This window comes from Cygnus olor, chromosome 6 (genome assembly GCF_009769625.2).
Source record: "Cygnus olor isolate bCygOlo1 chromosome 6, bCygOlo1.pri.v2, whole genome shotgun sequence".
NCBI classification, from domain to species: domain Eukaryota; kingdom Metazoa; phylum Chordata; class Aves; order Anseriformes; family Anatidae; genus Cygnus; species Cygnus olor.
In genome coordinates, this window is record NC_049174.1 from 16,584,581 (window position 1) to 16,609,766 (window position 25,186).

Consider the following 25,186-nt stretch of genomic DNA (forward strand, 5'->3'; position numbering starts at 1 on the left):
AAGACTAGATTATTTCAAAAATAAGAGGCTGTGTAGAAACAAATGGTTTAAAAACAATTCAGGGAAAAGATAAAAGTTAAACTAGGATTCTGTCTTAAGTACTTTAAAATACCAAAACAGGATTTTGAATTACGTTTGAAGATGAGAATCATCATCTATCAATCTGAAAATAAAACCTAACATTTTCTAATTCTATATTCAGATTGATTATCTTAGAAGGAAGTTAGATATTTTAAAAAGTAGTATCAATTTTGAGTTACATCCTACACACATACATCCAGGAGACCAGTGACCTCTGCTGGTGTAGGGGGGATTACCTAGCAATGCTGTAGGCTCCAGGATCACCCTTTGTGCCTTTGCTACAATGACATTCAAAGAACTTTGACCCTCCTTCATTTATTTATAACGTCTCCAGTTTGTTCTGGAGAAAGTTTAGCAGTGCACCTGCAGTTCAAATATGGCATTCTGTGAAGAACTCCAGCAGAATCTTTGTCAAATATGTTTAATAAATATAGAAAGTTTACAAAAATGGTATGCTGAGAACATGAAATGCATTCCTGAACTGGACCTCTGCACATAATCACATGCTGTTTTCACCTTCAACTGCTTCCACTTCTATATGGTTATTCCTCCTGTCTCTTATGTATTGATATAAGAATCAGAAGAGTGGAGGTGCCTGGCATTGCAGACATTAGATATCTCTGTAAACTGAGCAGACATAAGATGAAATACCTTGGGTCAGAAAATGGACTATTAACAAGAAGAGAGAGGAAGCATGCAAGGGAAACTGAATTCCACTGTGCATTACAAGCCTGGGCTCTGCCCCCACTTCAGGTACTCCAGTAGCAGCTTGTACCACCAAAGGAAAAGGTCTCAACTAGGAGCCACAAGACCCAGTGCGGGAAGCTAATTGCAATCAGACTTGCAGATCACATTCTGGATACACAGCCCTCTTGAGAATGGCCTCGTTTCACTTAACGATCAGAAATACTTTAATGTAGACATTCAGGCAACATAAGCAAATTAGTATCTTTCTACAGTTACACTAACAAAAGGCTGTTCTGCTGACCATGCGGATATGATTCACTAAATAGATAAAATAATTTCTATGGGACCTCATTTAGCATAATTTATGAAGTCTGTACTATCTCATTTTCAGAAGGTTCAAAAGCCCTGTTCAATGCCAACAGAAACTACAGCTGATGAACACAGCTGAAATCCAAATCACTTACAGATAAGCATACGAAATTCTACTTACAACCATTAAAGTGCTATTACTACAAAAGAGCACACGCGCACACAGAGTAATCTGTGCAGTTCTTGCCAGTTCACTAGCCACCAACAACAGCAATACGGATGAAGATTTTTTTTCTCCCCCAGTACAGGAACCTAATGCTCCGCCCCCCCGGAGCAGACAGAGTTAGCACTTACTGATGAAAAGACCTGGAAAAGCAGTGTGACAGCTACTTAGCTGTAGTGCTATAGTACAATTTAAGTGGTATTATGAACACCACATCCAACCAGAATTGCTGTGTGAGTTTAAAGCAACAAAACGTATTTACACAAACTAGCATTTAGCTGGGGAAGACCAGTACATCTAACTAACACTCTCCTGAGTAGCTGTTCAAGTCATTCAGTTGATTCTTCTTTCACATCTTGGATGGGCAAACTCAGACACCCGTCACTTCAGGTTTTTCAGAGCACTGACACTCCCAGGGAATGTTAACATCGCCTAAACAAACAGGCAACTTCAGGGTCACATTAGAACTCCGGATCCTGACATAGGACAAAAAAGGCAATTAGAGGACACAAATTAAGTGGTTTTTTTGTTTGTTTTGTTCTTCCCTCCCCAACTGACTGTGCAGAGACTCTCAGTATTTCACCTGGCACCTACATCACACACCCACCAGTATCCTATACTTTAGAGCACCACCTCAAGCAAAGACCATTCTGCTCCAAACCATCTGCTTTGAGCAAACACTTCTGCATTTTATATCCAGGCCTTCTATTCAATAACAGAAAATAAGTACAAACACAAGTCCCGTGAACCTAAAGGAAAAGTTTAGTTTAAGTGCCTGTGTAGCATGATGCATATAATTGCCTCAGATTTGTCAAAAAAGAAAAACCATCAGATCTCCTACACATACACTGCAAAGATGTTTGCACTGGCACAGCACACCACCACTTGTAGGCTGTGTTTTAGCTTACTCCTGACACGCACATACACTGCATCACACACACTCAGCAGCATGCCAGACCTGCTATACAAGCAGGGTGACTGTCACGTTTGTACAGCAGAACCAAAGCTTTCTAAAAATATTGGACTCACTGCACACATGCATGCATACACACACAATATAGTTAAGTCTGCAAAGATGCTGCTTGATGATTCTGGAGTTTTGGATCTATGGCACACTCGTCAGAATTGTTTCCCCTAATCAAACACAAGAAAGCCCCAGGTTTACCTAAAATTTATGGGGAAAAAGAGAGACAGCGATGGACAGACAGGATTTTTCCAGAGGAGCTTCAGAGAAACGACAAAACTCCTCACAAACAACCTCAGGGTTACAGTCAAAGATAAGATCCAATTCTCCAGGCTTAACCATAAAGCACTTTGATTCACTATATAATTTCTAAAATCTGCAACAAGTTAAGCAGGAATTTTACAGTCTCCTTTAACCATGCAACCTCAATTCATTTTCAGTCTTTGTGCTGAACGAAACAATTGCTCTTGGGGAAAAAAGCTGTTGGTGAGTCATCAAGGACTGCATCATAACACACATTACGGGAATGAAGAGGAGCAAGAGAGGTTTCTTAGGCAACCTTCATTCTGAAAGTTCCTAATGCTTGCGCATTTGAATTTTAATACTCTTTTAGCTTAAGAAATAACGCTGTTCTGCATTAAGTACAGCTTCTGTCACTTCAAATCTAAACTTCTGAACCACTACAACAGCAGCCCATTCTCAGCTACCTTCTCTAATGCAAAAATACTCTTACCAATACCTCTTTATTAAAAAAGCTTAATGTGCCTGTATCTTGCATCAGAGAACAATTCACTAAATACTTTAAAATAATCACAGCACTAGAAGAGTTTTGCACTCTGCCTGTAAATATTATTCTAATTGTATTAATTCAATAGTAGGTGCGCTCACATTACATTGCTAAAAGGCTAGCCTAGTTTTTTTTATTATAGCAGTATTTTGAGACAGCTGACTGTAAAGCACTGAATGGTAAAGGTGTAAGTTTTGAGTAAGCACGTTTTCCAGTTAAAAAGATTGTATCCAGCTCTGCTCTTCTGCTTGCTCCTCTTCCCTTCCTTTCCCTCCCCGCCCACCCCCAGCCAAGTTACTTTGATGGGTACATGCCTTTTGATGCTGTAAAACACTACAGAAAATTTTTTTAAAGGGTTTTACTCTCAGCTCTTAGCTACTTACGATTGGAAAATACCAAAACCTTCTTATTTCCTCCCTCTCCTTGAAGAGCAAACAAAGCAAGAAAAGGAGGTCATCTTTTGTACTTAAACACATAGCTTAAATTAAGAGACAAGAGAAAAATCACTAAATAAAAGGCATCGTGCTCTTGCACGTCAGTTGACCATCAGGACTGGGAAAGTCAGGAGCTTGGAACACTAGAAATAAGGCTGCAAAGATTCCCCCAATAAGAAATAGTTGTCTTGAAAAGAATAAGGGGGCCTAAGAAGATGAAGAAGGCAAAGACTGTAAAGAAGGAGTATGATCCTGTAGCACAGAGAGCTGCATAGAAACAAATGCCAAAGCCTTCCCAGGAATATTAGATAGTAGGACTGCATTCTCACCCATTTTCCTATGGATTGGGGAATTTTTGGAAGGAAATCTTTCCAAAGGTGCTCGAAAAGAGAGCAAGTTGTGGCTGCTCACTTGTCTCCCCCCATTTGATGATCGAGGGACCACGAATGGAAAAATTGGAAACCAGGCACATGTTTCCAGAAGAGCATGCTTGTACACCAGTGTGCATACAACTAGAATTCATCAATTTTATCTGTAAGAGTTACTTTAATAATGAGCATATATTCAATTCAACAAATAGTACTCAGGGTACACAGAAGAGTATTTGGTGTTTGAAAGTTATCTGTGCAAATAGTTATCCAAATTAAGTTTGTTTACTCTTCGTCAATGCTCAAATCCTCTTTGTCCTGTCAAAACACCGAGTTGTTCGATTATCTGATTCTTAAACAATGTATTCATCGAAAGATTCTTAAAAAAAATAGCACTCAAGCACTCAAAGATGGAAAAAAAAAGTCCCCAGACTCCATGATCTCCCCATAGTTGTAATGAAAGGGACTCAAGATAGTAAAGGATAACATAAGCAGCTCTGATAGCCTGTCCCACAGTCAAATGTCCTTTGCACTAAACAGCACATAAAGCTTAATGAATAATTTTGGACCAAATGAGTGAAATATTTAAGAGCATACTTGAATCATTTTTATGAGTACAGCTGTTCTCTTGAATTTGACTTAATACTGACAGACTTGCTAGTAGTTTTTGAAAGTTATTTAATTTTAATTTATTGATGTACTTCAACTTAATTTAATGATGTACTGGCCATTGGAAGTGCCTTCTATTTTAGCAGTCATAATCTGAATCATTATCAACTAACAAATCAAGCCCCAAAATGCCGACTCCTTTATCCCCCCTCCCATCATTGTACTTTCCCTGTTAGAGGAGGAATTTAGTTAAACACAAGAGATATATTTCTGTAATACAAGATGACAGGTTACTACAAGAACAACCATCAGCACACAATTTTAGAAGGCTTAATAGGGGCTTTTTGTTTGTTTGTTTTTTAAATAGGTGCATGGCCATATTTTTGAAAACAAAGTACCATGTGTGTATATATATATATATATACACACACACATACACACACACACATATATATATATATATATATATAAAGATCAATTTTCTTAACAATTAAAGAGTCACTGTCCACAGGAACCATGTCTAGTCACGTTTTCAGTCAGTCAGTCAGTCAGCTGAGGGTCATGTCATTATTTAGTTTCTGTAGAAAAAACACAAAAATAAAAATAGTATAAAAAAACAACTATAAAAATAGTATCAAAAAGCAACATACCTATTTTTGTTTTAAAACATAATTGTTACAATAACATAAGTGAAAAAAACTTAACATATTTAGAGAATTATATTATCATATATGTGCTTCTCTGTCTTTTAGAGAAGTACCTCTTTTTCTGAGCAGTGTGTGAAAGCCAGAATTTTTCTGCAGTGTACTATTGATAAGAAACAGTTATCTTTAAAATATATATATATATATTATTTATATATATATATATATATATATATATGTATATTTCAACGATGATACAACTACTATTTAAGAGTATTTTTGCACGGTAATGAATCATTATAAATACACATTAAACTTGGTGCTTTTAATAAAGCCCTAACACAAAAAAAATGCAAATCAAATCAGTGATGTAGGACTTTCAAACTTCTCAAAAGTCACTCTGGAAAAACGTGTGTATGGGTGCACAAAGGTTAACTTCTAAAGTTCTTGCTATAATGGAAAAACATTTCAAAAATATTAGCAAATATTCCTTTTAGTTACCTCAGTAACCTCTACTAGTACCCAAATCCTTACTGTGAATTTGGAAGTCGAACACAATCAATTTTTCCCTTCTTTTGATGTTAGTGGTGTTATGAAAATCAGAAGGTAAAAAAGACAATTTTAATAACAAAAAAAAAAAATCTAAACAGACACATAGGGCTAATCCTCTCCTGATTTTTTCACATTAGTGTAGTAGAAAAAGTAGCTTCTGCAGTCAATGGAAGTCCTCTATTTTGGTGTGATAACCAATACTTTCCATTCTATACCTGCTCTTCTGCTTATCCCATCTGCATATATCCTCTATGGCATATATGACATTCCCAGTTGTTCATTGTATTATAGTACAGCTTAAAGCACCATAATACACTTTATTGAAATGTTAAGCAGAAAGCACTATCACACATTCAGTTTGATTTCTTAAATATCTCAAGCCATAGGGAAAAAAAAGTCTTAGTCTGGAATCAAGATACAATCATAACTTATCTGTGCCTTGCAAAACACATTATTTTTCCAATGTAAAGTCATCAAATTGGTAATTACCATCTTAAAAAGCTTATTCTTTATTTCTATCTTGTGAATATGCCTCGCATCAGCTTCCTACCACAGGATCCTACAGTTTTAGGATCCTAAACTAGCCTTTGTTTAGTGAAAAAAAAAGAAACACCAAAAACAGCCACCCACCCACCTCTTATCTTTGCTTACTTAAGCATATTTATAGATGAAGTTTAAGCCATCTCTTCAGTTTCTGTTCTTCTTCTGAACTCAGTTTTTTGTCTCTGAATAATTTTTCTGTCGTCTTAACATCCTTCAGACTGTTAGATGACCTTTACAGTGTGGACAGTAATACTTTCTCTCCAATGCTAATATTCCCTCCTATTACATTCACAAATTCCTCAATAAACCCAAGAATTCTCAACTCTTCTACCTACTTCGTTACAAAGGGAATAGTTAATTATCTGTAAGCTCTAATACCCTTCAGAGTCATTCCAAGATGAGTGAGAAGATATAAGTATAGATTATCTTACTAACTTTGGATGTGTATTACACCTACACTTTTCTAGTAAAAAGTAGTCTTTTCCTACTATGAAAACAGACCTGGTATTACATTATACTTTACGTCATCGTTTTTCTGCTAGTGACAAACAGGTTGGTCTTCTATTATTGGAAGTTTTAAAAAAGTACCTTTAAAAACAAAAACTTGGTAGATAAAGATAAAATCATGGGTAAAAATCGCTTGAAGTTACATTCACCAGAGCTAAAAAAAAAAAAAAAAAACACTTTCTAAAGAGTGTTAGCACCAATTGCATGCAGAAAGAAAGCAAAAAATATGTTTGTTTTCAAGTAAGTTGTATATAAAGACTAGGAGGGCTTTTAGTAACTTCTGCTTAACAAAAGAAGAACATAGAAGTCCTTAGGAAAAAAAGGGAGAAGAACACTGCAGGTAAAGTCTCTCTTGGTCTTTATTAACTCCTTGGTCATAGAAAGTATCTACATAAAGATAGGTACAAGGAATGAAACTTCAAGTAAAATATTGATGTGAAGAGAGTTAAGATTTTAAGTAATGTTTTTTGACTGGGTCAAAGGGGGTAGAAACTTGTATTACACTACACTAATAATATGGCTACTGAAATTATCTGGGACTATAGTCCTCTTTCGGTAGAGGCCTGAGTATAAAAATATATATATAAATCATATATAAATTTTATCTAATTTGATTCAAGCCAGTATTTTAAAAGAACAAGTGAATTTTGGCTCCTGAAGTCTATGAAACCTTTCTATATGAGCTCTGCCAGTTTTTATTGGCCATAAACATAAAACATTCAAATTAATTAACTTAAGCATACATCTCAACCCCACCACAACAGGCTCCACAGTATCTTCTTCACCGTAACACATTCCAGCTACACCCAATTTGTGAGAGTCCAGATTAACCAAGTCAAGGCCTTTGGTTTCACCTGGCAACATTCCCTGTTCTTTACACGTCCACTTTATTTATCCCTTTCTTCATCTCTCTTTCAAGGTTAAACTCTGTATCCTTATCCAACACCATTCTTAGGGCATGTGTTTGTAATGAAAGAAAGACACGTACAAGCTGATCTCATTTATACTGTTTATTTTTCAATGCTCTTTTCAGTAAGATCTGATACTTTATGCATATAAGATTATTTCTATTAATCAACTGGTTTATATTTGTTCAAATGTTACAAAAATAAAGATTTCTTTACTAAAATAGGTGTGTATACATAAGCATACACACAGCCATATATATTATATATGCACACACACACAAATTATGTCTATTTCTAGCTAACAACTAAACTTTAAATTTCAAATGAACATGACATTCACAACTAACTTGAAAATGCTTTGCCTCTAACTATTTCAAGTAGTTTAACTTGAACTTAAGTAACAGCTCAGAGTGGGTACTCACCTACTTAGTAAGTTCTTTGACGTTTGTTAGATTCCTCCGTAGGCGAGTCTGCCAACCTTACTTTAAGCCTGACACCATTCACAATCTTGCCGTGTAACGCAGTTATGGCATCACTGGCACTTGCTCTGTCTGCAAATTTTGCATAGCCTACATTTTTTCCAGCCACAAGGTAAACTTTTATCAAGTGTCCAAAACGACTGAAAAAGTAATAAAGATAGTTAGGTCAGAGGTTTTGCTGCAGCACTGATACTTATTATCCAACCTCAACTATATGCAATTTCATAGTTGTGAATTCAACATAGCATACATACGAGAATATAGTCTTGTGCTACCCTGCTTTAAAACCCCCCAATTTTCATATTCTCTTCTCTAAAATTCCACACAGGAATGGAAATAAAACCAAGAGCTTATAGGCAATATCTTCCATTGAATGTTACGATAATTCACTGGTACTTGTAATTCTTATTTAAAAGAATACATAAAGCTGTTCTATTTCATAGTCAAACAGTAAATAGTACTTAAAAAAAAAAAAAAACAACACAATGACAGAAAACCCTTACCCTCACAACCCCAAATAAAAAACACCAGACAATTCAGGGGCTATACTTCCATCTCATTTAAATGAACTTCTTCAGCTTTGATTCACCTTTCTGAGTCATTTCAGCAAGACATTTCCAAAGCAAGAACTAAAACCTTGCAGAAAATCCCAAATTCCCTAGGTCTCAGGAGATTCTTAGCAAACTTTAAAAGAAAAAGTCAGCTTCCTTCATGATGAAGTTATACAAGTGTCAAGACCAGGAAACACAGCCTTTTTGTTCTCCAGTATACTGCTAAGAACACTGAGTACATCATGGAGGTATAGCTTTAAAATCCACACAGGTGCATGTTTCTTTTCCCCTCCTGGTGCCTTGAATATATTTTGGCTTTCCAGAGAACTATTGCAAATGCCAGCTATTAAAAAAGGGAAATGTATTTTTACTATGCTGTTGAAGAAAAGTAGACAAGCTACTGGTGAACAGCTGAACAGCTATAAATTTGTTTTAAAGATGGCAAGAACTGTTCAGCTAAGTCTTTGCTCCTCATGTAAAGGTAGCATGAAATGACTGTTGAAATATTGCCCGTAAGGTGCAAACTACCAAAATGTCTCAGGACATCTCAGAAAAAAATTCAAAACTCTACTGTGGAAATCTATCAAAATACTAAAATTCCTTATGGAAACATTTTACAAAAAAAGCTAAAATGATTAGAATACAAAAACAGGAAGTACTATGGTTTTTGTTTAAAAAATTGTTATGAGACTAGACATTCTCTTTCTGATAACATAAATCATTAATTAACCTGTTGGACTGGTAATGTTACAATCTGTTTCCAGGCAAATTCCATTACACACCTGTTTCAAAAACTATTACTTATTTATCACTTACTTTTGCCATGCATGTTCTTTTCTGGAAAGAGTTTCCCTGACTAAAACCTTTTTTATTTTCAGGATTTATTTTAAATAAATATGGTTAGAAAACACTTATTTGTTTATGGGCCTTACCAGAAAACATCCTCCAATACATTCACAGGTAAAGGATGGGGATGAAAAAGTATGAAAAGCCTTTCTTTTACAGAAGTGTCAGGTGGAACTTTTTTTTTGTGTGGTGGAAGTATGGCATCAGTTTGGGGTTGAAGTAATTGTGATCCAGAGGTTCCTCCAAAAGCCTGCTGAGACAGGAAGAAAAGAAAAAAGGCAAATATAAAATAATTGATAAAAACTGACATTTTTTTTTGTTATTCAGTTTACAGTTTTTGTCCTTACCACTGGACATAGATAGACCCTAACAGTTAATTCTAATCTTAGTTCATTTATTTTGGTTATTTCGTTAAATTGGAAAACGAATACAAATAAGGTCAGACATTTAAAGAAAATAGAAATATACAAACCAACCAGAGGTATCTCTTTTAAAGATGTAGCATCTAAAGCAGTGAGCAACGTTCTGTACTGACATATCTTATCGTCAGTAAAAACTCCAGATATTAACAGTATCCACTATATTAACTTACAGGAGGTGTCCTATACTGCTGAACAATTGGATTGTTATTCCGCAACACTGAGGACACGTGTGCTGTTACCAGTTGTGTTGCCATTTTTCTGATGAGGCTGCAAGAAGTGATAATAAACTACTTTAGATAAACAGCTAAGTAACAGTTACCTTAACTTCAGCAAGAGAAAAAGATTTTTTTAAGATGTGCATTAAAATTTGAAAAAAAAATCCGTAAACTCAAGTAGATAATGAGAAAGTCTGGCTTTCATACTAAATGTGGTCTGAAAGTACATACACTACCTGGAACTCACTGACAACACTTGTATTTCTACAGAGATACAAAACTTTCCTCTACTTTTTCCAGTACTATAGTAAAAAAGAAAACTAACTACAGAGCCCACAACTTTTTGTGAAGGGTGCCTAGAAGAACAAAGGGACAAATTTCACCTGTTTCTTTCAATAGAGAGCACAGAAATTCAATTCAGAAGTCAGAACATTAATCGCAGGAAGTTCATTTCCAGCTCTCATTCTCCAGTATTTTTTCCTTTGTTCTACTGGGGAATAAGAAAAGCAATTGCATATTTGCATGGATTCATAGCCTATCATAGAATATCCTGAGTTGGAAGGGACCCATAACGATCATCGAGTCCAACTCCTGGCACCACACAGATCTACCCAACAATTCAGACCGTTTGACTAAGAGCACAGTCCAAACGCTTCTTGAACTCCGACAGGCTTGGTGCCTTGACCACGTCCCTGGGGAGCCTGTTCCAGTGCACGACCACCCTCTGGGTGAAGAACCTCTTCCTGATGTCCAGCCTGAACCTCCCCTGTCGCAGCCTGACACCATTCCCTCGGGTCCTATCACTGGTCACTAAATAGATTGGCGCCTGCCCCTCCACTCCCCCTCGTTAGGAAGCTGTAGGCCGCGATGAGGTCTCCCCTCAGCCTCCTCTTTTCCAGGCTGAACAGGCCCAGTGACCTCAGCCGCTCCTCATACGTCTTCCCCTATAGGCCTTTCAACATCTTTGTAGCCCTATGTTACAAGGCCATGAAGTAATAGGAAGTACCGAAAAGTAAAGAAAAACATTTGCAAGAAGGATGGTTGCAATGAATTATCATTTTAGTTTAAAGCAGGCATGCACTTCTGAAGTGAATCTCCCAATTGTCCCTCCGTACAGTCTTTTCATTCATATCCCGGAATAGCTTTGATGACAAACTAGATTCATTTAGGATGAAACTAAGCTAAAGTTTTCAATACTGGAATGCACCTAAGCCATGCCAATTTCTAATGAGCATTCAAATCACAGGAACAAACAAGAGATGGTTTAAAGTAAAACCTGACAATCCTCATACAATGCAGGTATCAGAGCCTCAGCACTAACAATTTTATTCTACCTACATGATCTCTTGGCAGTGCTTGCAATACTAAAAACACTGCCAATAGATCAAGTAGGTGATACTTGTTTTTAAATAGAAAAAGACTAAAATACATATTTCTAGGATATATTAGAAGAACTTGAATTTATTGAGAATCTTTGTAAAGGTCCCTGTATTGTGTAACAAGGCCGTAATGTGTTTTAGATGAGGTTTTCTTTCTCTACCAGGCTAAGAAGTGTCAAGAGATTCATTCTAAACTATTAAAAAAACACACCTGGATTTCAGAAAATATTATCTCCAAATATGAAACTATATTAGTGACATGGCTGTTCCTTTTCATATTTAAAGGAAAGAGTAATAATAGTTTTGCTCTCTAGAAAACAGGTTACAAGTTTTTCTATGTATTAGTACTTACTCTGAACTATCGTTCCCATCTTCTAGAAAAATGACAGTTAATCTGTTTCCAGGAGGATACTCAAAACCATGTAGTTTATACTTGGCATATATAGCTGATGCAGCAGTACTGTACTGAATCACAGCATACCCTACAAATACAGTGCACATGGTTTCAGCACAATACAAGTACATCCTAACAAACTACACTCACATAAAGCAAGTAGTAGGATCAAGCTACACATTAGTCAGTCATTGATGCTACAAAATTCCTAGGTCTCTTTACCACACAGTACATTCCTTGCTAGCAACATTAATATTTGTTAATAAAACTTCTGTGAAATTAACTAGTGATAAATCAGCTTTATTTATATTAATTTGAAAATATAATAATAACGCAACATAACAAAACATGTCTTCTTCCCCAAGACAAAACTAGAAAAAAAATGTTACATATTTCAGCTTAAAATGCAATTATTCCATCAACAAATGAATCTAAAGTACTGTAAAGTTACAACATAACACTCTGAATTGTTTCCATTTCAAGCTTGTTTCAGTAGAGCACTCTTTCATGCTTCTCTCAGCTATAGCAAAACAACAAGACTGAAACAAAATCAATCCTTCCAATACAAAGCAAATTTTGTTTGGAATTATTTCATCCTGTTTACTCATGTCTGCTCTTAGACAAATACACACACAGCTATTTCAAGATGAAAACTAAATTATCTGTTTACAGAACATTCAAGCTAGATGTTTAATTTTCAAAATTTTTCTTCTTCTATTATACCCCAAACTATTAACTTCACTTGACCAAAAAGTTAATTCTCGTATTTTTGATTCTGCCCTTCCTGAGATTCTATTAACCTTATTTATATTTATTGTTAGTTATCTGTAAACAGGTGTTCAAACAAAACTGAATTTTTGGGCTTATGCATCAGTAATAGCAGCCAGCACTGGTATATAAGAACATTAATTCTTTCCCACAACTACTTTATTTTGCAATCTGAATATACTGGAGTACAATTAAAAGGTGGTGTTCTCTTCATAGGAAAAAAAAAGTGAAGATTTTTTTTGTACTTTTACTTACCATTATTAGTATGAGGATCTCGCTGAACATCACAATACTCTAGTCCTGGGACTAGATCAAAGAGGGCAAACAGCTGCTCTTGGACGAAAGGAAGCCGTGATACCACTGACAGACGTTTGGAGACTGACTCCTGAATTCGGCTCTCATTTTTTTCAAAACTACAAAACTCTGGGTGCCCACCTCAAGAATCAACATAAAAATAAATAAATCAAAGTCATCACACTAGCAAGCCTTCATTTCAAACTTATTTTTCATTCAACTTTTAAAATTATTCTAAGTGAATTAAACACTAAAGGTAACATGTTTATTTCATCAATGCGGGTCTTGAAATAATCAGGCAACTAGAGCAAAGCAAACCATGAAAATACTGAAATGAAATGCCTGACTCATTTTCTAACTCAATCTATTAGTTGTCAAACTAAACCTCCATTAGCCTCCCTTCTACCAAACCGCACTCTTACATTGCGATTGAGACTACAAATCATTTTTACTATAAAAAGCTGTGACTTACAAAATGGAAATGCATTTCCTCTTGGTTCTTGTCTTGTGTTATTACTATAGTATTCATGTTCAAAAGACTCTGATGACTTATTTTTAGGTTCAGCCAAAATGGCCCGGTAGCCTAAAAGAAACAATCACATATAAGAACACCTCAATGTACCCAAAATATCTACAACCAGATCTGCATTCTCCAAGTACTGTATTTAGCAATATATTATTCAGAAAACCCATTTAAGTGCTATCTTTTAATGTATAACTCTTGAACATTGACATAATCAATGACATGAAAGTTAACATACTCCACGTAAAACATATTCACGTGTCAAGGGCAACAAAGCCTACTTATTCTGGGGGTGACCAAGCATTGGAACAAGTCACCCCCGAAAGCTGTGCCATCTCCATCCTTGGAGATATTCAAAGCTGCCTAGACATGGTTCCAGACAGCCTGCCCTAGGCTGCCCTGCTTAAGCAGCAGGGAAGACAAGACCTCCAGAGGTCCCTTCCTGTCTCATTCATCCTGATATACTTTGCAGGACCCAGAGATGCTGTAGAGGCAGTCAGATGAATTTCCACAGAACTGTAACTGCTCATTCATGTTTTGTACTGATCTAGGTTCTGCTTATCAATAATTTAGGTATTACTAACTAAGAAATAAAATTTAACAGCTAAGCAATCTCAGGCTCATATTTGTGACAATTCTTGTAAAGGGATAAAACATTTGTGTAGAACTACTTATGATATACCAGGTATATTACTTAAACCAAAAACAAGCAAACAAAAAAAACACCCACATGCCAAGGTGTTTAAAATTTGTGATTAAGTGAACGCTGAACAGGAGGTTGGACTAGAAGGCTGCTGCTAAGATTTGGTGCTAGGGTGTAAATGACAGTTGGTTGATCATGAAGTGGGGCCAAGTCTTACTTTCTGTAAGAGATTAATCTTTGAATTAAGTTTAAAAAATAAATAAAAACTTCAATTAGCCTGATTTTGTTCTTAAGTAAATGTAATCACAACAGAATCCCTAAGGATTATCAAATAAAAGTTTTATGTCAAATACAGCGATATGTTTTTGTTGGAAAACAAATTCTCAGGTATACATAAAAATCAGGTTCTCCTGTGTATGGAGGCTACATTACAGACTGATGATACTTCATGTAAGAAAAGCACTGCACTCGTTTACCAAACTCTGTAAGTAAGATCAGTGAAAAGAGTTTGGAATGCAAGAATTTAATCAGGTGAACATTAGTAATACTATTTTTACTTGCAATATATTTTTTTGTCTCAAAACGTGCTTACAGCATAAATAATTTGCCTGCAAACAAAACTGAAAATTAAAAGGTATACAAATGATGGTACACACTCATCGTGAGAAACTTTGAAGAATTCAGTAAGATTCTTACTTCTATCACACTCTTCAATTGCTCGGGCAGCTTGTGATGGTTTTAAATACCTCACGTAGCCCAAACCTTTACTTTCTCCAGTAGTCTTGTTTTTAATAATGCTGCAATATTCAATGTCTCCATACATCTAGAACAAATAAAAAGTGCATTAATTAAAAATATTTGAAAAAGCCCTTCTGATAAATTAAGAAAAAAAAGCTAGTTTAAAATAATAATTAGCAAATTAGTACCTTAAACTTCTCTCTCAGATCTTCCTCTGTATAGGACTTTGGTATCATAACAAAGATACGTGTAAGCTCCTCATCTTCAACATCTCGGTGGCTTCCAGAAGCTCTTGACTGTGCAATAAATACCTAACAAGAGAATTACATAAACATTAATTAATGGAAAAAAAGGGCTTAGTCACATATCAAGTTTGTTTTTAAAACAAATCTTTGCATTTATCTTTCACATAATGCAGCCCTTCTAATGTGAACAAGAACATCTCTCATCATAGACGCACCTGCAACAAGAGACCTACAAGTATGGTACACCCCCACTGGTTTCTCAAGCAGAACAGTGGCCAGAAGTTCTCACCTGAGATAACGAAAAACAGTCAGGAATATCAAAACTCAATCCAGCATGACCAATGTTACAGGGGGCATCTGAGGTAGCAACAAATGCATCACTGCAACAGGCCAGCCCTAGTATGCAGTCTTAACAACAACAACAAAAAAAAATTAATTAAAACTTTGTTCCTGCAGTTCACCTGGAGGCGTTCAAGATCAGGATGGATGAGGTCCTGGGCAAAATGATCTAGCAGGTAACATCCCGGCCCATGGAAGGGGGTCTTTAAGGTCCCTTCCAACCCAAGCCATTCTGATTCTATGTTTATTTGGGGACTATGAAAACAGTTCGAGAGATTGAAACCTACCAGCAACTGATCTAAAAAAAAAAAAAAAAAAAAAAAAAAGTTTCAATAAAACCTGTGCCTAAGATTAAAAGCTCCCTGGTTTAAGCTCCCAGCGGCGCTTCGCTCTCGCAGCCAAGCTGAGGCAGGCAGCTCGCTGCCCGCTTCCCCACGAGGAGGGCAGAGGGCGCTGGGGGGGCTGCTCCCGGCCGACCCCCGCCCCAGGCGGCCCCACGGGGCGGCTTCACCTCTGTACGTGGAGGCCACCGCTCCTCGAAGCCGGCAAGCCCGGGCCCGGCGGCCGAGGCCTGCCGCCCTCCTGCCGCCATGCTGAGAAGGGAGGGAAGCTGGGGCCCGCCGGGCAAGGGAAGCGGTGGCTGCTGCAGCCCCGTTCCCGGCAGGGAGGAGGAAGAGGAGGAGGAGGCGCGGTACCTTGATGGGCTTGGTGTCAGGGATCAGGCTGCGGCCGTGCATCTCCTCCATGGCCCGGCAGGCCTGCGAGCTGCGGGCGAACTTGATGAAGGCGATGCCGCGGGACTCGTTGGTGCGCTTGTCCCGCAAGAGCCAGATGTTCTGGATGTCCCCGAAGGGGGAGAAGCGCTCCCGGATCAGCGCCTCCCCGGTGTCCTTACCCAGCACCACGAAGACGCGGCTGTTGGGCGGCTCATCCAGGCACTCGGCCGACAGCCGAAAACCGCTGCTCTCCTCCATGGCGTGGCCGCCGCCGGGCTCCCGGGCCGCCGGGGCTCGCTGGCTCTTCTCGGGGGCTGGTGGGGAGCGACCGCAGCGCCCTTTCCGCCGCGGAGACAACATGTCCTCCGCCCGCCTCCCCGCGCCCACTCGGGGCCAAGGCCCCGCCGCCGGCGGGCGGAGCTCGCCTCTCCGCACCGCCCCGTACCGCCCCGGGCGGCGGGGCTGGCTTGTGGGGCGCTGCCTGCGCTGCCGCAGGGGTGGTGTCACGGCACCGGGGCGCGGTGGAGCTCGGCGGGGACCTATGGGGGCACCGTGTCCGCCCCCCCGGTCAAGCCGGGCCACCTAGGGCAGGCTGGCCACGATCGCGTCAGCTTTGGAGCATCTCCAAGGAGGGAGGAGGCTCCACAGCCTCTCCGGGCAGCCTGTGCCAGCTCTCGGCCTCTGGTGTTTGTCCCTTGTCCTGTCCCGGGGCACCATAGAAAAGGGCCTGGCTCCTTCTTGGCACCTTCCCTTCAGACATATATATATGTAAGTCCCGGGGCAGCCTTCTCCAGGCTGATCAGCCCCAGCTGCTCTCAGGAGAGGTGCCCCCGTCCCATAACCATCTCCGTAGCCGTTCGCGGACCCCCTGCAGCAGCTCCATGTCTCCCGTTCCGCGGGGGGCCCCGACCTGGGCGCAGTACTGCAGGTGCTCAGAGGCAGGACCACCTCCCTCGTCCTGCAGTCACACTTCTCCCAGCGCAGCCCAGGATCCTGTCCTCCTTCACAGCCAGGGCACTGGCTCACCGTCAGTTTAAGCATCCACCAGGTCCTTTCCTACAAAGCTGCTTAGAGAGTTCACCACATCTCTAACAGCTGGGTCCAAACGCAAGCAGCTCTCCAGCAGACCACCAGGGCAGCCAGGGTGTCGTGGCCGTGACCCGAGGACGCCATTTGCTGGGGGCTCCCAAGCCTGTGCCTTGCTGCACGTGGGGCCTCCGGCTGCCGGCGGCCCTAGCCTGCTCCTGCCTGCGGCGGAGCCCGGGGGCACCTCCAGCTCGGTACCGGCCATTGAACACCCCCCGCGGTGCCCTGCCGCTGGGACCGTTGCGACAGTTGCGACATGGCACGACGCCCGCTGCCGCCCGCTCCCGCCAGAACAATCGGGAGAGGCGGCGGCCAGCGGCAGCCTGCGGCGGGCCCGTTGGGCGCTGGGCGCTCCCCGGGGGCGGCACCGAGCCGGCGGCACCAGCCCCGCCGTCAGGGCGCCGGGCCCTGGGAGAGGCCTCGGGGCGGAGGCCCCGTTAGCACTGGCCAGCTGAAAGGCGACAGAGTAAGAGGGGGTCTCTGAAGGGACGCGGCCTGAGCAGAACTCTCCGTTTTACCTATTGTTTTCTGAAGTTTCAAGCTGAAAGATAGTACCCCTTAAAAATCTGTTTGGAGACAAATCAACGAAAACATTTTCTTCCTCATTCTTGATAAGGCACTAGAAGAAGTATGGTCCATGGGCTGTAATCGCACACTGGGCACTTCACTTTCTAATTATACATTGAATTTATTATTTTAAAAAAGGATGATACCTACATAGTAATTTAAGTAGGGAAGCACGATCATGTGGCTGGCTGTGGCTGGTCCTGCACTATGCTGTTGTCCCGTTGAGGCTTCTGCCCTGCCTGGCGTGGCCTCGCTTCGCGTGACGTGGAGTTTGATCCAGTGTAACTGCTGACCCTGGCTTATGCGGCTGATGCAATTTGCCTTTTTGTGAAGAAAAACACAGCATTTGTCCCTTTAATATCGTGATTTCTTAAGTATCTTAAGTAGTATGTTCTATCTTCAAATTAGGGGCTTAGATTAAGAACTCAGAAAAGAGTCTTCCAAGATACACATATGTTAGGGCAGAGTGGCTGTGGCTGTCATAGCTGGCACCTTGGCATTTTCAAAATCATGCTGCTTTCCTGTTAGCACAAAACAGGATTTCAGGATTTCCTTTTTTTTTTTTTTTTTTTTTTTTTTCCCTGGTTATGTGAAAAACTTGTGCAAACAGGCTGTGGAATTCTGTGTTGTTTTCTCAGCTATGCCAGTTCCTGGCTGGTTCACACTGTGTGCTGAAGCACTGCTTTATCTGCTAGTCAACCGTGCAGACTGCATGCGGGAGAAAAAAAAAAAAAAAAAAAAAAAAAACCTTCATTTTTTCTAGATAATTGGTGCCTGTTCACCACCAGTGGTTCTGTCAAGTGAATTTTAGCTGTTGTTTTATGAATGGATGAGGAAAACTGCATTTGTCTGCACTTTTGCAATTCTAGTGCACAGCGTGGTTATCAGTAACCATTCTAAAAGAATGAGGAAGGGAATGGTCTCCTGTGATAGGGACTGTGCTGGTTCTTAAATAGTTCTGTGCTTTATCTAGATCTCAAATAGCTTTCTAAAGAAGGTACAGATTGCTTTTGCAGAGATGGAAACTGACATACGAGTAGTAGTTTCTCTGCCACCAGACCAATGCTGCGTATAAAGCTCCAGTTCTCTGAGCTTCTGTCCAGTACTTTTTTCCGAAAGAAACATTCACCTCAGAAGAGATTTTTTTTAAAGGCTAACTTTTACTAGAATAAATGTCAAAACCCTGTAGTGGTTGATGAAGACTCTTTTCGAATATATTCTCTAGACTATTAAATTTTTAAAAAGTTAGAACTGAATGGTAAAAAGTAAACCTAACATTGTTCAGTAAGTCAAACACAGTGTGAAGCACGAATATCTTCTTGGGCAAATACAAAGAATCCACAGCTCCCTTTTATATAAAATTAATCACTTTATATTAGTGATTTATTACGCATTGTTGGTTTAGTTAACATTGTCTAACATGCATCTGTTGAGTGATTTTTAATTGGCTGATCACTGTATCTACACTGCAGTGAATTTCTGTCATTACTGTTGTTTGATCAGGTTGATTATATGTCTTTGAATACTGTGTTTGAACATTTCCCAATTGGCATGTCATCATCAATACAATACTAAGTTGTCTTGGATACAGCAAACATTGTTCCGTTTTTGCTTTATTAGACTACAGATAGCTTGCCTCTGATTGCATTGTTTAGCAGTTTTATTGATTGCATTCTCAAGTGCCCCATTACTGAAGCTGTGTATCTACAATGACCAGACTTCATTTTTCAGGCCTTTATACATTGAAGCCATCCTTTTAATTCCTTCTATCTGGATTTGTTTGGAAAAAGTGTTACAACACATTTTATACTTGTGCACAAAAGCGTCCCTTCTGGTAAAGACCTAGTTCTTGTAAAATAACACATTAAAACTGTTGTTTGTCATTGTTTGTTATTGTTTATATTCAGTTTTGCTTTTTTTTTTTGTTGTTGTTGTTCTTTTAATTTATCAGCTTTCCTGTCCAGTCCTCTGATTTTGAATTCATACTGTCTACAGATGTTATTTATAGGACCTGTAAGGGAGCATATTTAAAACAAAATATTTGTGAAAACAGTCTTCAACAAGTTCTGCATTTTTCATTACAATGCTTTCCTGTCTAAATAACAATTTCAGCATATTGCTGTATTTGGTTCTCAAGAGTATTCTTTTTATTGTTTAACTGAAGACATGCTTATATTCACATTGTTATAAAATAATTGCATGGTTTTAATAAATCCTAACAAAATGTATTCCTAAGTAAAGGGGAAGTAATCACAACTTTTCATTTTCCCATACTAGAAAAGCAAATGCTTGTACGTGGTTATTTTGATGTCAGATTAGAGGACATTTTTGAAAAGTCCTTCTACATAAATTACCATAGAAAATAACATCTAATCAATAAATATTAAGGTTATTCATCAAATATTTTAATGGTTACATTAATATGTTGTATTAGAAAACATTAAGCTTTGCATCTCCCTGTGGCTTCTTCCTGTGAGGTCAGGGTGAGGTGCACCTAGAAGCACCTGGAAGGGCTCCTAGAAGTTTGGTTTTCTGGCTGGGAATAATCCTTGTGAATCTTCACATCTCTACTGTGGTGGCAGCTTCCTTCCTGCTTTCAAGAGATTTCCTGGGTATGGGAGGATAGACCGGAGTGAGGGATGTTTTGGATAGGTGATGTGAGTTGAATTCTACAGTTCTGGAGACATTCTCAGTAGCACTGTGACCCACTGGGAAATCCTGAGGTGCTGCTATGTTTTAAATAGGTCTTCTAGACAAAAGTACATTGACCTTTACTCTTACCATGTAAGTAACTCAAAGCTACCTTAACTTCCAAAGATGTGAGTGGAATATTCAGTATCCCTCAGAGATGCAGCAAAAAACTCATGATGTTTTTCCCTAACTGTAAGTTAGATCACTTAAAAAAAAAAATTTAATGACCATCAACAACCAGATCATGTTAAGAAACTTTGCACCTTAACGAAGCCTTATTGAAACTTACATTCATAATTAAGTCCAGGTCAAATTTTCATTAGTTGGAGGCATATTATCTTTTATTACTGTGCAAGATGGAGATATTTTCTAAAACTGCAGAAGGAGATGACAAATATAACAGCGAACATTTCTATAACATTGTGCAATTTTATTTTAAATTTTTTGACAGAGCTCAAAATGGGTGACGTTGAAAAAGGCAAGAAGATCTTTATTCAGAAATGTTCTCAGTGCCACACAGTTGAAAAAGGTGGAAAGCACAAGACAGGACCAAATCTTTGGGGTTTATTTGGCCGCAGAACAGGACAAGCTGCAGGATTTTCTTACTCAGATGCAAACAAGAACAAAGGTAAAGCTAACAGATGACATGGATGAGGTGCAGTGCTGGAGAGAACATAGATGGGGAAAAAAAAAAAAACATTTAGAGGTACAATACCAAGGCTTAATCACATTGAGTTACTCTCACAACCATCTACTTTGCATTACCATACATGAGTCTGAACTATAGTTTCAGAAACAAAACTATTCGTCCCCTAAATTAAAAAGAAATTCTTGCAGCATTTAGCATGCCAAGTCAGAATGTATATAGCTTCCCAGAACTCTGTAATATCAATGGGCAGATTTTCATTTCTGTTCCTTAAGAATGCTTCTAGATTTTGTTTGCTGGTCACTACCCTCTGCTGGCATTGTGGCGTGCTGCAGTTGTTTTACTCAGCAATGTTTTACTAAATACCATCACCTACTAGTAACTAATGACTTGCCTTGTGTATTTTAGTACAGTCAGTCTTGAAAGGTGATGGAACACCTAAAAATGGAAAATAATTCTGTGTATTAATTTTGGGGGGTTGTTGTTTTATAGATATTGTTTGAATATAAATTATATTTAAATCAAGCTATTAATTACAAATACAGTCTTGTTTTTTTTCTGGTTACTATGGTGTTGTAGAATTTACTGACTTTTTACTTTCTTTTGATTTCTGGGAGCTGTTTTTTGACATTCACTTTATAATGGTAATTCCTTGGTGTGAAACATCATGTACTTCAACATCTGTTAATTATGGTTTTTCATTGAAAAATTAGTGAACAAATAATACAGATGTTAGTAGTAATTTTTGACAGAAAGCTAAAAAAGTCATATCTAAATCCACTTGAGGTAATGGGAAGAGTCAACTTTGAAGGACAGAAGATAAAATTGAACATGTCATTATGATGAGGTATTTCGATAGTCTTCAGCACAGCAGCAGGCTTCTGTTGACAGAGACAGAATTTAGCTGTGTTGGAAGAAAACACTAATGCTTTTTCAGCTTCTGTGGAGATATTCCAGGAAGTGGCCATTGATTACTCTTTTTCTAAGGCCCTTCAGCGGAGCACAACTTTGATGAATTTAATGTTGATCTGCAGACACTCATTTTCAACAGTTGAATAAAATGATAGTTGTATCTTCTGGTTACTGGAATTGCAAAGATACATAGTTTAAAAGCAGTAAGTAGTTTTATGTTAATTGGCTCAATGACTTGCAACTCTTGATGATGCTAAAAAGGATTTGTGTTTGATTTACTAAAATGACTCGAACACGATCTATACCTTGTGCATTTTATATTATGCTACACTCACGTTCATGTTTCTCTTGAACTGTGGGCACGTTATGTTCAGGAGCACCACCACACCTTAGACTTTAGACCCTTGGTAATTGTTGTAAATATATGATGTTGGGCTAGCCTTGCAGTTTACCGTGGGGGTTTTTTGTTTGTTTTTCAGGAGTTACCTGGACTGAGAGTACACTGATGGAGTATTTCGAAAACCCTAAGAAATACATTCCTGGTACAAAAATGATTTTTGCTGGAATTAAAAAGCAGAATGAAAGAGCTGATCTTATTGCATACTTGAAAAAAGCAACTTCTTCATGAAACATGGCTGCAGCAGCTGTAGTAACAGTGCAAATGCTTTTAATTTTGAGTAGCTGCTATGTCAGGTTTTAGCATTTTGATGTTTATTGTTCATTAGGGACTGGCCTTAGCAAAACCAAAGAAATGTATGTTTTAAGATGCTGCATCCTAATAAATAACACTGAGAGGTGAGCATTATTTATATCGTGTCATGTAGTAGTTCATAGACCTTTGTGGAGTGCACTACAGGAAAATATTGTTCCTTTCTCTAAGGAGATCTGGGAGCCCAATTCTGCAACTAGTTATTCAAACACTGAAACTATTATTATCTGGTTGTGGCTACATAAATACGAAAGCTCCTATAAGTATTAGAACTGATGACTAAATTAAGTTTTTCTTTTGGAGAAAAGCCCTCAGTATTACCATCTGGGAAGAAAGGTACTATATACAGTAGACAGGAGAATATGACGTTACATTAAAAGAACACTGTATGAAGATGATGGAAGTGGAATATCAGGAACATCAAATATGTTTAGGGGACAAGGAACCTTTCAGTCATTATGTTCACCTAAAAGAATCTTGAGATTCTTTTTGTTTTTTGTGAATCTTCTTGTTTTAAAAATATAACCCTTCTCACTGTGTTGTTAGTGTTCCTTCATGTATTAAAACAACATAATCATCTACCAGTCTTCTTTCAGAGATGTGGATTTTTTTCTCCGCTTGATGCTAATATATGAAGGTATGCTCAAACATGTAGAATGAATGAGGGCTGACTAGCTCAAGCAATTGAGATTAGTAATACATATTTTCACGAACAGTGGAGGATTGATGAAGGTGATTAAAGCCCTCCTAAAACCTCCTCATAAATCTCTACTCTACCACTTGAATTGGGATTTACAATGTAATTATCTGTTTACACAAATGATTTTAAAATGATTAAAACAAAACTCTACTCAAGCAAGGTTTCCTTATGTCATCACAGAAGGGAGCATTAGTACAAAACTAATCGTATCTGTTCTCAGGTACTTATTTTATCAGTATTGTTCCAATGCTTGCCAACTACGGGCTTTAACTAGTTGTCTTACCGTGTTCCATAGAGGTGAATTCTGTTTTTAACTAAGGGAGTAAGTGAGAGTGGGGTAAAAAGTTCTGTGACAAGTGAATGAGTACCTGCTTTTCTTTTCTTTTGTACTCTAGCTGTAAGATACTTTCCACTTTCAATTTAATAGTTAGGACTTGTTCTATTGACTGTTTAGACAATTAAAGTACCTGCCTGAATGACAAAAGTTTTCTCAAGTGCTTTCCTCAATTGCGTTTTGAAGGGTGCTGTGCCCCTGCCTTTCTCAATCGAGAAATAGACTCTGCCTGAGAAATGCACTGACACTTCTGCTTGTGCTTCGTTTAGAGCATCTGTATGCTTTGTGCCTTTGGAGACCGGGTGAGGCTGTCTAAAGCCTGCCTTGCTGTCAGAGTTGGCGTTACGCATCCACACCGATAATAGGTGCATCATGCGTAAGGCGCATCGGATACACGCTGCCTGGACCTCACTGCAGCATACCTGCAGAACTACAGCAGCAGCACAGCGAAATTGTGTAGCCAACAAAATCCATTTGTTTTTTGTCCCTCCCACAAAAAAGCTGTAGCTCATCTATCCCAGGCCCACACATGAATCTGCAGCCCAGAATACAGTGAGCTTGGTGTACTCATCCTTCAAAGGGAGGCATCCTTTGATGTGTGCCAGGATGCAGAGACAAAGGGTCTCTCCTAAAAGTCACTGAAGCACACCAGGCCAGGTGTGCTTCAGTGGCAGGTTTTACAGTGATAGCATGAAGCCTGCTCAGTTTACAGAACAGACAAACCACTGTGATAATCTTTGTCACATTTTGTCTTTAAAAGAGATGAGTATAATTTGTACACAAATCTGGGGCTGCAGAGTTCTATACAATTAAGATATTACAGTAAATTGTTGTCTGTATACTTCATTCATTACTTCCTGCAGTCTTGATTCTTTTTGAGAAATTGCCAACAGGCAGATTTTTGCTTTAATCAAAGCACAAAAAAAATACAGAAGTTAACTAAAGACACCAGAAGACTGCGCGAAGAATTAAGGAAAAGGCTTGTTTATCCCTAACCTTACAGAAACACTAAATTGCTTTAAGTGTCCACGTACAGTACTGCTGCACGGTAACCATTTTGTACTAAAACCCTGGTGTGAGTGCTCAGGCCAAACCTCACTACACTGAGATGGTAAAAATCATCTACGCACAATTAATTCAACTGTACGCAGATGCCAGAGGGCCTTGCTTGAGAGATGGAGGTGTGTACCTGCCAGGCAGCTCGAGCTATTTCTTTGTGCAAGCGGCGTGTCTGTGCCAGCGCTGCGAGAAAGCAAATGCCCCAGGAAAGGCCAGGCAGGGGCCGGCGGTGCCCTGCGCGAGCGAGGGTTCCACAAGCGGCGTCCCCGGGCTTTCTCCCCCAAAAAACAGCGGCAGGTGGTGCTCGAAGGGGG

The 25,186-nt window shown here is 39.0% G+C and overlaps 2 protein-coding genes across 3 annotated transcripts; one reads left to right on the forward strand and one right to left on the reverse strand.

The window, feature by feature from the left end:
• Positions 1-486: 486 nt before the first annotated feature.
• RBM45 (RNA binding motif protein 45) lies at positions 487-16,578 on the reverse strand. Of its 2 annotated transcripts, none has more exons than XM_040561931.1 (10): positions 16,148-16,576; positions 15,057-15,179; positions 14,827-14,953; positions 13,437-13,547; positions 12,926-13,105; positions 11,861-11,990; positions 10,085-10,181; positions 9,579-9,745; positions 8,039-8,235; positions 487-1,776 (listed from the first exon to the last, which is right to left on the reverse strand). In XM_040561931.1, the coding sequence occupies exons 1-9, from the start codon at positions 16,526-16,528 to the stop codon at positions 8,043-8,045; spliced, it is 1,509 nt and encodes a 502-aa protein (XP_040417865.1). In that variant the 5' UTR covers positions 16,529-16,576; the 3' UTR covers positions 487-1,776; positions 8,039-8,042. The 2 variants fall into 2 exon arrangements, with proteins under 2 accessions (XP_040417865.1, XP_040417864.1); XM_040561930.1 differs by lacking the exon at positions 487-1,776 and adding an exon at positions 4,019-5,040 and having other exon boundaries at positions 16,148-16,578.
• A 134-nt stretch (positions 16,579-16,712) lies between these two features.
• On the forward strand, positions 16,713-23,963 carry LOC121072393 (cytochrome c, somatic-like). The gene is made up of 3 exons (XM_040561932.1): positions 16,713-17,720; positions 20,964-21,140; positions 22,550-23,963. The coding sequence occupies exons 2-3, from the start codon at positions 20,972-20,974 to the stop codon at positions 22,696-22,698; spliced, it is 318 nt and encodes a 105-aa protein (XP_040417866.1). The 5' UTR covers positions 16,713-17,720; positions 20,964-20,971; the 3' UTR covers positions 22,699-23,963.
• Positions 23,964-25,186: the final 1,223 nt, after the last annotated feature.

Coding starts and splice junctions, on each gene's coding strand:
- LOC121072393 (XM_040561932.1), top strand. CDS start 20,972: ATGGGTGACGTTGAAAAAGGCAAGAAGATCTTTATTCAGAAATGTTCT. Junction 21,141..22,549: donor AGATGCAAACAAGAACAAAG/GTAAAGCTAACA, acceptor TTTGTTTTTCAG/GAGTTACCTGGACTGAGAGT.
- RBM45 (XM_040561931.1), bottom strand. CDS start 16,528: ATGTTGTCTCCGCGGCGGAAAGGGCGCTGCGGTCGCTCCCCACCAGCC. Junction 13,106..13,436: donor AGGAAATGCATTTCCATTTT/GTAAGTCACAGC, acceptor TTGATTCTTGAG/GTGGGCACCCAGAGTTTTGT. Junction 8,236..9,578: donor GTATTGGAGGATGTTTTCTG/GTAAGGCCCATA, acceptor TTACTTTTTCAG/TCGTTTTGGACACTTGATAA.